The sequence below is a fragment of the Oratosquilla oratoria genome, chromosome 1 (assembly GCF_046742065.1).
Source record: "Oratosquilla oratoria isolate Oo_2021 chromosome 1, ASM4674206v1, whole genome shotgun sequence".
In the NCBI taxonomy this organism is placed as follows: Eukaryota; Metazoa; Arthropoda; class Malacostraca; order Stomatopoda; family Squillidae; genus Oratosquilla; species Oratosquilla oratoria.
Window position 1 is genome coordinate 133769878 of NC_134777.1, and position 12990 is coordinate 133782867.

General features: G+C 41.2%; 1 protein-coding gene across 8 annotated transcripts in view; it reads right to left on the bottom strand.

Annotated features, from left to right (window-relative positions):
* The window catches only part of Chi (LIM domain-binding protein 2 Chi), a 499269-nt gene that overhangs the window by 28936 nt on the left and 457343 nt on the right, over positions 1–12990 (bottom strand). For 6 of the 8 annotated variants that reach the window (XM_076188430.1, XM_076188421.1, XM_076188478.1 and 3 more), the window contains one exon: positions 1575–3978. The exons of 1 other annotated variant lie outside the window; for it this stretch is intronic. In XM_076188430.1, coding sequence (XP_076044545.1) covers positions 3658–3978 — 321 coding nt within the window. In that variant the 3' untranslated portion in view covers positions 1575–3657. Of the gene's footprint in view, positions 1–1574; positions 3988–12990 lie in introns of those variants that run through there. One more of the 8 variants, XM_076188440.1, reaches the window with a different exon arrangement.

The following is a 12990-nucleotide window of genomic DNA, read 5'->3' on the forward strand; positions in this document are numbered from 1 at the left end:
CAATTATAGGCTGCACAAATACAACACCTTGACATGAAAGGCACACAACCACTTGCCACAGCCTCCACAAACACAGCACACCCACTACACAACATAGTAAAACACCCATACATGCCAAGAAACATCAAAACAACACACAAATACTCTCCTCTCTTCCTACACAACCATCAGACACCAGCCTCCAGAAGTATATCCATAATCATATCACTCACTGTTTCATCAACAAACTGAAAGGATTGCTCAGTTGTGTAGGCTGCTGAATTAACTGTGCTACACATCCTCGCACAGGAAGACCATTGGGTCTTCATCACCTGTCATGTAGCTTGTGATCAAGGGGTTTCAGTGATCACCACTTCCTGCCCCAACTAACATGTACCATCACTGAAGGACTTACAGTTACACATGCATACATATACCAAAGGCTTTTTCCCCCTTACAAGGATGGTTTGGACACATGGAAAGAATGAGTGAAGAAAGACTAGTAAAAGAGGTATGGAAGGCAGATGTGGAGGGAGTGAACATGAGGGGTTGTCCTAGGATGAGGTGGATGGATGGGGTGAAGGGGGCTTTGGGGAAGAGGGGAATGTCTGTTGAGGAAGGACAGGAGAGGACAGAAGATAGGGGTGAATGGAGAATGGTTGTATATGGATGATGTTGTGATTGCATGAGGTGGAATGGGCGGGGGATGGGGGGTGAGGTAGTATGTGTGAGCAAAATTTGACGCAGCCCAAAGGGATTTCTCCCCGTCCTCTCCTTTTATGCAAAGGGGGACGGAGAGGGGGGGTCGCCGATTTAATGAAGCGGCCTTGCTGTTGATGTGCTGTGTCTTGCAACACTGCTTCTGACCCAGAGCAGTGGACAAGGTACAGGGATGACCCGTCATTCAGGAGGTGCTGAGATAGGAGGGAGGGTGGAGGGGTGTGGAGTGTGTTCAGGGATGGAATGGGTGGAAATGATTTTATGCCTTTCCCTTTTTGGCTACCTCCCTTGTAAGGGGGAAAAAGCCTTGGTATATGTATGTACAAGGGAGTAGGAAAAATGAAATTATTGGTGGGAAAGATGGAGACTGAACATACTGGCACCATCATTTCCTCACTCCTGGTGTTATCCAGGAGCACCGCTTGGAGGTGGCAAGTATTGGTTGGTTTACCATCCCATTTTTGAATACCATTTTGAGATCTTGCTTCTCTCTTCTTTGGTAGAAAATAGGATGGAGAGGGCTCCAAGACCTTGAAACAGGATTCTTAGCTGGTAGGGAAAGTCCAATTGTAAGTGAGGGAAGTAATGCAATGACCAGGGAAGAGGTTAGGGGTGTACAGTTACATACCCTGCTCACAAATTTGTCTCTCTCTATCTGAGATAGAAATAGGATGGGAGACCTAAACAGAGAAAACATACCAATTGCAATTGTAACTTCAGCTAGTTTGGATGTGCTATGGGGCCAGATTTTACTGTAGTCTTGGCAATGTATTATTATTTTCTGCAACACTGCCTTTAGATCATAAAAACAAAAGCAAATTAATTTTAGTCATTTCATAACATGACTTATAAAGGAGTACAATAAAAATAGTGAATAGATTAAAAATATTTATTATCAATACCACACATGCTCAAAAACAGGGAAGAACAGATGTCTTCTTGAGAATACTCAAACCAGCAACCAATCAAAACCAGCACATTCAAAAACCACCAATCAGAGGTTATCTTACATACACCAGTCATAATGCAACATTCTCTTTTTACAGACACACAGTGAGATTTGTACACTTTACACGGAGACATAAAGCAACAGTCATCCTCTGGTCCAACAAAACCCTTGAAACAATATGTTTTTCGCAGTTGAGATAGACCATGTAGATGCGTTGAACCTCAAAGCTCCGAATGACCTTGCTAGGGTCAGACATTACCCTTATCTGTGCCAAAAGATATAAAACAACCAAAACACTGAAGAAAAATGTGTACGAAAATATTCAATTTGACTACAGCAACACTAATGAATGCACTGTTTCTCCAAACATATTCAGGGCCTCTGCCTACCCTGCACCACAGAGACAACCCCCCACTGGCTGCTACAGAGCCAATCAACTGTCAACTTGACATGTGGAATGGAAAAAAAATCAAACAGCCAGCAGTGCTTTGGCCATAGTCCATCCAAATGCACCCATTGCTGTTGCTCCACTGGCATTAAAGCAAACACTAAGGAACATCATTGTCAACACACTTTTATGCCCAGGAGTGTATTGTAGCTAAAACACAAGAAAACTTATCAGATTCTTTAGTTGGCTCCAGACTGCCTACTTTAATAATTACCAATAAAACATGGATCATAAGGACTGATTACGGCAGAGTAAGTAGTGCTGTTCATATAATCTTTGTTAAAATCAGTTAACAAATATATTTCAAGTAGTGGCATTTAATACTTTCTTTTTGGGGGCACTGAAATCTATTCTTAATTATATAAGTTCAGGGCAGCAGTCGGAGAAAGATGATGGACTAGAACCTTTTACGATCCTTTGAAAATAAGAAGCAGATTCTACTCCACGTTGGTTCTAGTACAGAAAAGTCAGCTCCCCTACAGAAAGCAATTTGAAAGCTACTATAATGATTTTTAAAAAGGTAATGAAACACAATTATTAAGATCTGCAAAAATAGGTGTCACCAGACCAGTAATAGTAATACTGAAGAAGGGGTAGAAGTATGTTAGAAAGAAAGGAAAAAGGACTTCAGCAATATAATCACTATTACATTGGTGCTATTCAAATAACTTTTGAAAGAAAACCACAATTTCATGGATAATCTGTTTTTAACAAAATAGGAAAAATACAAATGGATTTTTATCATGTAAAGTAATAAATTATACATTAAAAGTGAAAAATATATATATATATTAATTATTCTGGTTCACTGCTCCCCTACATCTACCACCTTCATAATTGTCTAATCATCACTGTATCCATAGCTTTCTAATTAAAAGTACCACTGTTCATATCTTGAGAAAACCAGGAGCCATTCAAAACCCAGTAGAAAATTCCTGAATAGTGTTATAGTGTGATCCATTGAACCATAAGAACAATAATAATCATAATTCTATAAACATCCACACACACAGCATCCACACAAACATACATGAGCAGGTTTACTCTTGCACACAAATGCATCCACTCGCAGGGTTGTCTACAATGATGAGAAAATCTATGTTGGGTATAAATACTTTACAAGATTCCATTTTCTTGTGTCTGTCCATTATGACAAGTGAGGGCCATAGTCTTGTGCCCAAGTCTAGCATCAGATGCTAAACACAATTCAAACCTGTTCCCTTAATTCTGATCTGTATTTTTTCTTTAATTTTCTTGCATTTTTAAAGCATCCTATCATCATTTCCTGCAGCCATATTAAAAAGGGTGCATGTTGGAAAACACCACCATTAGATCCTTTTATCTAAGCAGACCAAATATACAGACACAGGTAAGTTGCTGGCACCAAATTGCTGTAGCAGCTAATACTACACAGAATCTTTGCAGTTTGAACCTGTACTGATCCACTGGAAAGCTGCAGGTGAAGGTGAAGGCTGACTTGGGCAACAGTACTTTGCTGCACTACAGCACATGTCCAGTACACTATTGCACCAAAGCTCATTTTTGCTATGGTAACATATGCTTACTGGCTTATGGCTGGGGACTTTTTGTCTGCATCCTGGCCTGCAGGTCTTGATGGATCTTGAGGCCATGGACCACTCATTGGAGAATTGTTGAATGTTGTAGGTCCACTTGGACCCCCTGGAGGCCCACCAGGAGCACTGCCAGGACCACCTGGGCCAGGACCTGGTCCACCAGGCCCAGCCCCATGTGGTCCCCCAGCTCCCCCATCCTCTAAGGGTGTGCCATCATACTGCGAGTTCTCCAACCGTGTGATGAGCCGCTCGTCTTCATCCCCAAACTCGCCACCCATAAGGGACGGTTCGCCCACGACCATCACGTCCTGCAACGTCAACACGAGCACATGCGCATTGAAACACCCATAAACAAATACAGTGCATAATTATTGACATATATCATCAATGTATCATTGCCATATTCATCAACAAACAAAACTGGAGAGACAGACAGAGAGAGAGAGAGAGACTAAAAGATAGTTTAATATACTATACATTCCTTTATGAGGCATATGTACAATTAGTTATGCAATGCAAAGTACAGTACATTATGATCCACTGCATTCACACAGGGTATTAATATACACTGTAATAGAATACAGGCGGGTCCCAGACCTAAAAGCCAACCGGGAACATGAGGTCTGCTCATTGTGCATTCTTGTTTGAGTGAAGAACTTGTGAGAAAAATGGGTTGGGGATCAAGGCCTCTGTGCTACCTCCCAAAAACCACAAAAATTGACTTCATATTTTTAATTTGGAAGACAATGTGAAGACAACTTATGGTTCTTCCAGAATGGTAGGTCAAACAGAAAGAATTAGAAGTAAATTTAGAGGTGGAATGGATTATTATGGTGGCTGCACACTTACCATTAGAAAAGTATAATGTATACTAACAAGAAAGTGAATTGTCATTTTGTTTAAATTAACATGACATAAATGAGTGTGATAAAAAGGAATAATATACACCCATCCCTTCATGTAATGGACAAATGAGGGGAAACACCAGTCTGATAAATACAACACTATATTTTTACTGTAATTCATTATCAGAATTACTAAGTACTTTAAAGATGGGTTCTTCATATACTGTGATTGTATAGTTTATTCAGTCACTGTACTTTGTCCACAGCCTCTAAATTCTGTTAAATGGGGGGTCAGTTAAGCCAAGGGCTGTGCACACATACACAAACAAAAGGTCCTTTCTCCTTTGCAAGGGGTGTGGCCCATTCAAGGTACAGAATCACCCTTAACCTATCTTATAACCATCTAACATTCATTTGTTGTCCATTTTTTCTCAGCCTCCTTGTGGATGAATGGCCATCCCTATCAACCCTCCCCCCACCCATTGCTCAGGTTAGAAGCAATGCAGCAAGATAGCACATCCACAGCGGGACTTAACAGGTAGAATTGGTTTACCCCCACCATTTCATTACTTGGAAACCCTCCTCTTTCATCCATCCCAGAATTTAGAGAACAGACAAGAAAAAATTATTTCAGTCTATGTCAATTGATCCATTCACAACCATTCTCTACTCCCACCTATCACTTGTCTTCTCCCTTCTTTGTTCAACAAACCTTCCTCATGTGCCAAAGGCCTTAGCCCCACCCATACTATTCTCAGTCTTCCCCACCCCTCAAGTTCACTACATCTACCTCTGCCTTACACTCAATTTGCTAGTCTTTCTTCACTCATTTTTTCCATATGCCAAAACCATTCCAGTATTCTTTGATTAACCCTATCTGCCGGTACCACTCTCCACCTCACCTCTATATTTATCAATCTATCCATCTTCATAACTCTCACTATACTTCTTAAACACTTCATCTCCCAGTTAAGCTCCTTTAAATTCCTAGTCTCTGCCCCATACAGCATCATAGGCACACCCACCCCTATGTTTGTCTTTTGTTTGCATTCATCTCCAGATACCTATTTCTCATAACACTTTTCATTCCTCTAAGACATTTACTTGCTTCCTTTACTCTACAAATTACCTCTATCCCACTCCATTCCCTGGTACATGTGCCCCTAAATAGCTCTTCACTTCCTTTAGCCTTCTCCTTTTAGAATCACCTTCAACTTGCTGCCTTAATATGCATCATTACCATACTCTCACTCATGTTTAGTTTTAGCTTTCTCCTATTACACACCTTCCTAAACTCCACTACTGTATGCCTCAGACCCTCTTTCTGTCCCTGCCACATGCAGTGTCATCTCCAAACAACAACTGGATCACCTCCCACTTTCTTCTACTCTCACCATCTCTAATCCCTAACCCATCATCCTAGCATTTACTTCCTAAACCACCCTATCACAATAAACTACCATGTTGACATTACATAACCCTGACACAGCTCCACTTTTACCTTAAATCATTCACCCTCTTCATTTTCAACCCTCATACAAGCTGTACAACTTTGATATTTATTCTGCTTTCAACAAGCTTCCCACATCCTATACATCTTCAACACTCCCTAACCTTCTCCACATTTAACAAATCCTTAAAACATCCTACCCATCTCCCCCTTACTGCCTTCATTTCCATTAACACCTGTCCATCTGTGCCCTTCCTTTTTTCTTCTCTACCTGACTCACCCCTCTTTTTAACTTCTTCAAAAACATATTTTTTCTTTTAAAAAAAATGGTCACACTCCTACCCCATTTTACATATGCCTTCCTCTTTGCCTCCTTCACCTTATATTTTGCTTTATCTCTCTTCTTTCTGTACCTCTTACATGCTTCCCTAGTTCTATTTTGCAACCAACCCTCATAAGCTTGCTTTTTCTCTTCTACCACTACCTTTACCTTTTCATCCCAACTCTGCTGCTGCTCCTTCTATTCCCAGTTCCTCTACCTCAACCCACATATCATCTTTGTGTGCTTATCACTTCCTCCTTGAAATATACCCATTATTCTACTCCTGTTTCCAATCTATCTCTTACCACCTCCCACACTTCTCTCAGCTTCTCCTGGTATTCTCTCTTTTTATCATTTACATTTTCAGCTCTTCTCTCCCTCCCTTTTCCTCCACTCAATTTCCCTTCAGTTCATGATCTGACAATGCCCTGCTCTCTCCCCTGAAAACATGAACACCCAGAACTTCTGATCCTTCTTTTGGGTACCACTTCATAGTCCAATAATGCCTTCTGAACCCTCTTCCCCATCCACCAACTTTTCCTATGTATACTTGTACCTATCTTCTAAAACATTGTTTGCTATCATCAACTCTCTTAGTTTTTGACACCTTGATCCTTCCTGCAACTACTGGCTCACCTACCACCAAGATCCCCAACCTGTACATTTACATTCCTCCCAAAAATTTCTATAAACTTATTTAGATCACTCCCAAAGGCCTCCCTCTCCTCTTCACTTTTCTCACTACCAGAACTGTATGCTTATAAAAGCCCACATCTCCCATTTCAATTTCACCTTTACCCACATTATCCTCAAAGACTCCCTCCACCCCATTATGCACTTTCCAATCTCAGAACTTCCCTCTTTTGCCCACTCATCACTCCTGACACTCCCCATCACACTCCCAAACTGAAACTCCCCTTCCTTTAAATTTAGTCTCACTCAACACTAACAAATCTATCTTCTTACATACATATTCCTACATATTCCCACTCTCTTCCCTTATACTTTCCTCTGTACCATATCCATGTACATTAAATGACCCAATTACAAGTTCTGGTTGGACTCCTCCCAGACCTTATGCCCTGAATTTTTGTAGGAGGAAAATAGTGGAGAATTCCTAGTATCCAAAATTTGCCCAATTTAAGGGGGCCCACCCCTTTGAATTTTTCACGAATATTTTTTAAATTTCACTTTTCAGTTTTATTCACTCACCCTGTCATTGCTACCCGAAACTACTTGGTGATTTTTTTCCTAAAAATTAAATTCTTTCCCCCTAGACACCATTTTTAAATGACCCAGGCATCATAGCATGATGCGTGCACTAGAAAATGAGGTATCATTCAATGCTTATAACTACATAGAACTATCATTAAAATAATTTTTTCTTTATATAAATTTCGACATCAAAGAGGTTGTTACGCTGCATTCCTGCAATATTTCTCTTATATTCATCTTGCAAGATGAACTGCAAACGCAAGCTTGCAATAGAAGATATTCAGCCTCAAGAAGAGTAAAGGGAGAAAGAAAAGACATCAAGACTCTTCAAACACCGAGGAGAAACTAGCAGAGATGAAGGGGAGAGTGTGTTATCGCTGCCCAGCTTATCACCTATGAGTGATTAATACTTTCTTTAGAAAGGGGGACCAAATGCCTCATCATTCTCCACTAAGTCAACAATGTATACACAATCATATGTGAAAATTTCATTCCAATCAGATGAGTACACATGAGACAAGGAAAAAAAAAAAAAAAATAGAAGCCGATATCTCGAAATGTTCTTTTTTAGACTTCAAATAATCTCACAAAATTGGTAAAAACTCTGATCAACTTATGTTAGATTTTATAATTTTTTACTTCAACAAAAATAGATTTTTTTGTAGGAATAAGATTTTTTAATTTGTATAAAAAAAGGAGGGGGGGGGAGAGATTTAGGACCCCTTAAAAAAAAAAAATCAATTTTTTTCCTTCAAAGCCGAAAAAAAAAATTGAAAAACTAATCCATACAAAATGTAGATATATGAACAAAGTTTCTATGACAAAATCTTCAAAGCAAGTGAAAAATTAATTTTGTGAGGTAAAAAAAAATGTAGCTGCTACCATTCACCCAAATTTAATTAAACTTACCAAATGGCATCCCTTTACACCAACAAACAACATATTAAAATTTCAAAGCAATTGGATGAACAAAAAGCAAGATACAAGCCCAAGGAGTTTTCGTAGGTGGCCCCCCTTAAATGCCTTTTATGACATGCATGAGAACCTGTGCTTCTAGCAGGATCAAAGGAGGGATTGAGGAAGTCAGTAACGGAGTTTGGGAAGGTGTGTGAAAGAAGGAAGTTGAAGATAAATGTGGGTACAAGGGGAGAAAGTGGCAGAAGACTGGAAGTGAGTATTAAGGAAGAGAGACAGGAGGAAGTGGATAGTTTTAGATACTTGGGTGCAATTGTGGAAGGAAAGGGTGGAGTGGAGGTAGAATATAGATTGAGAGAAGCAAGTAAATGCCTTGGTGGATTAAAAAGTATAATGAGAAATAGACATTTGGGAATGGAGGCTAGGAGGAGATTGTATGAAGGAGTGATTGTGCTAACAGCACTGAATGGGGTAGAAACATGGAACATAAGAGAGGAAGAGGAGGAGTTTGAATGTGTTTGAGATAAGGTGTCTGAGAAGTATGATAGGGGCTACTAGGCTGGATAGAGTGAAATTGAGGAGGTCAGGAGGAGAACGGGGGTGGAAAGGGAGTTGGGAGATAGGGTAGATGAAAGAGTATTGGGATGGTTTGGACACATGGAAAGAATGAGCGAAGATTAGTAAAAGAGGTGTGGAAGGCAGAGGTGGAAGGAGTGAACATGAGGGGCGACCTACGATGAGATGGATGGATGGGGTAAAAGGGGCTTTGGGGAAGAGGGGAATGTCTGCTAAGGAAGGACAGGAGAGGACAGAAGACAGGGGTGAATGGAGAATGGTTGTATATGGATGATGATGTGATCCATGAGGTGGAATGGGTGGGGGATGGGGGGTGAGGGAGTATGTGTGAGAAAAATTTGATGCAGCCCAAAGGGATTTCTCCCCGTCTTCTCCTTTTCTGCATGAGGGGACGGAGAGGCAATTTAATGAAGCGGCCTTGCTGTGGATGTGATGTGTCTTACGACACTGCTTCTTAGTCAACGCAGTGGACAAGATGCAGGGATGACCCGTCATTAAGGAGGTGCTAAGAAAAGAGGGAGGGAAGAGGGTGGGGGGGAGTGGAGTGTGATTGGGATGGAATGGGTGGGAGTGGTTTTTATGCCTTAGTCTTTTGGCTACCTCCCTTCTAAGGGGGAAAAAAGCCCTTGGTATATTTATGTATGAGAACATAGTGACAGAATTCTTTTCCCCCAACTAAAGGGGGATCAAGAAGTGGTATATTCATAGAAGTGATAAAAGAAGAGGTTCAAGGGAACTGGAAAAAGGAGGAACAGTATAGTTATTAAATGTTGCCTCAAGTTTCATTAAGTGGAAAACCCTGAGCCCCACAGTGGCCTACAATGGTCCTCGGGCCCTCCCACAGATCTCTCTGCAAAGATACAACACTTACAGACCATCTACGTAATGAAACAAAAGTCCTCAAAGTCAAGGATCACCTTGACATGAGAGGCACACAAACATGGCACATCCATGAAACCATGTGGCAGAACACCCACACACACCATGAAACATCAAAACAACACCCAAATATCTACATCACATGCAAATACTCCTTTCTCTTCCTCCACAACCACCAGCTACCTACATCCAGAAGCAAATCCATTATCATAAAGCTCATGGCTTCATCAACAGACTGAAAGACAACACACAACAACATACCAGACTCCATAACATCCATCCCTCTGAATCCTCTCTCCCTTGAGGAGACAGAGTCCACCTGGCCAGACTGCAGTGCAGCCACCATCTAGCCCTTCTAAGTTACCAGAGGCCGATGGATGAAACCATTGCGGACATTTGTCCAGGATGTAACACTTTGCCCCATGCTAATCAATACATTATGGAAGACTGCCTTGCACACAATTACACATGCCAACAACACAAAATATACTTTATAAGGGATTTATGGGAAAACCCTGTTCCAGACATGGTGTTCCACAGTGAGGCAGGACTGCTCAGCCTGACAGTCTTGAACATCATCATCATACCCCTTGTAAGGGAGGCAGCCAAATCAAAGGCATGCACCCACTCCCATCCATTACACCCCAGAACAAAAATCTTTTAAATATAAGCAACACTGATAAAAAAGTAAAATAAAGCAATAAAATATATTGGTTCATGACAGACTACCAACTTGCTGACAACTGAATCATCATTATTGTTTTGCTAACCTCAGCTGAATACGAATGACAATGGCACTTGAATTTCCTTTAAAAGATTAATTAATTTTGGAAATATATTAATATGTTTAAGTTCAACATTTCTTATGGTAAATAATATTGCAGTAACATAACCAGAAAGCCATGACACTGCTTATAGTAACTTTGATTTTTGAAAATAACTTTGATGCACAGATCATAATCATGGGAACTTTTGTCATACTAAAGTTTATGGAAATAAAATTCCTTTATTAGCAAAAGAAAAATAAATAAAATCAATAAATGAAGTCCATCATATCTACAATATGTAGCAAATATTTGTCACCATTAAGTATCCTAAGTATAAACAGTATTCCAGTGATACCTAGCATGACCTAATGAAAGCATGGTATATAGTAGTATTATGGTATTATTAAAGTGCCTACCAAAAACAATGCAGCTTTGTGACCAGTGGCTTATGAAATGAGAAAGGCATTATTCAGGAACTTAATTTCCTATCAATATCTAAATTTCCCCCCATTGCCAGGGAGGTAGCCAAAGTCAAAAGGCATACATCCATCTCTACCCATTCTACTCCCATCCACCACCTTTTCCTCACTCTCATCTTAGTTCCTCATGGATGATGGGTCATCCCTGTATCCTGCCCACTGCCCTGGGTCAGAAGCAATGCAGCAGGACACAGCACATACACAGTAAGGCTGCTTCACCTAATTGGCAACCCCCCCCCCCTCCATCCCCTTGTGCAGAAAAATAGATGACTGGAAGAAATCCCTTTGGGCTGTGTCAAAATATCGTTCACAGGATAGTTATAGAAGAGATCTGATAAGAAAAATATATAGTTTTCCACAAACACAGAGTGGTGGATGTCTGGAACAAACTGGACAGAACAATAGTGTGTGCAAAAACCATACAAGAATTTAAGAACAAACTAGATGCTGAGAGATAAAAAGACTGGTCACTAAGAGCATAGTTCCCCTTCCCATAATATAACTATGTAAATACTAGGTAAATATATAATCACTCCCTCGCATCACAATATCATCTATATGTACCCATTCTCCACTTGCCCCTATCTCCCGCCTTTTCCATTCCCTGCTCAACACCCCTTTCTCCCCATCCATCCATCCATCTCCTCTTCAGTTGCCCCCTCATATTCACTTCATCCACCTCTGCCATCTACATTCTTTCCATGTGTCCAAACCATCCCAATCCTCTTTCAACCCTATCTCCCATCTCCTTTTTCACCCCCATCTCTCCCCCTCATAGTTTTTCACTCTATCCAACCTTGAAACCTCTACCATATTTCTCAGACATTTCATCTCATACATACATACATATACCAAGGCTTTTTCCCCCTTCCAAGGGAGGTAGCCAAAAAGGGAAAGGCATAAAAACACTCCCACCCATTTCATCCCTAAATACACTCCACACCCCTCCCACCCTTCCTCTCATCTGAGCACCTCCTGGATGACGGGTCATCCCTGCACCCTGCCCACCGCCCTGGGTCAGAAGCAGTGTCGCAAGACACAGTACATCCACAGCAAGGCCGCTTCATTTAATCGGCGACCCCCCCTCTCCGTCCCCCTTTGCATATAAGGAGAGGACGGGGAGAAATCCCTTCGGGCTGCGTCAAAATTTACTCACACATACTACCCCACCCCCCCCCACCCCCCCGCCCATTCCTCCTCATGCAGTCACAACATCATCCATATACAACCATTCTCCACTCACCTCTGTCTTCCGTCCTCTCCCTTCCTTCCTCAACAGACATTCCCCTCTTCCCCAAAGCCCCCTTCACCCCATCCATCCACCTCATCCTAGGACGTCCCCTCATGTTCACTCCCTCCACATCTGCCTTCCATACCTCTTTTACTAGTCTTTCTTCACTCATTCTTTCCATGTGTCCAAACCATCCTAATATTCTTTCATCAACCCTATCTCCCAAATCCTTTTTCACCCCTGTTCTCCTCCTCACCTCCTCATTTCTCACTCTATCCAGCCTAGTAACCCCCACCATACTTCTCAGACACCTCATCTCAAACACATTCAAACTCCTTCTCTCTTCTTCTCTTATGTTCCACGTTTCTGCCCCATACAATGCTGTTGGCACAATCACTCCTTCATACAGTCTCCTCTTCGCATCCATTCCCAAATGTCTATTTCTCATTACACTCTTTAAACCACCAAGGCATTTACTCGCTTCTCTCAATCTACATTCTACCTCCACCTTCACTCCACCTTTTCCTGCTACACTTGCACCCAAGTATCTAAAACTATCCACTTCCTCCAGTCGCTCTCCCTTAATGTTCACTTCCAGTCTACTGCCACTTTCACCCCTTGTACATCTCATCACCTTACTT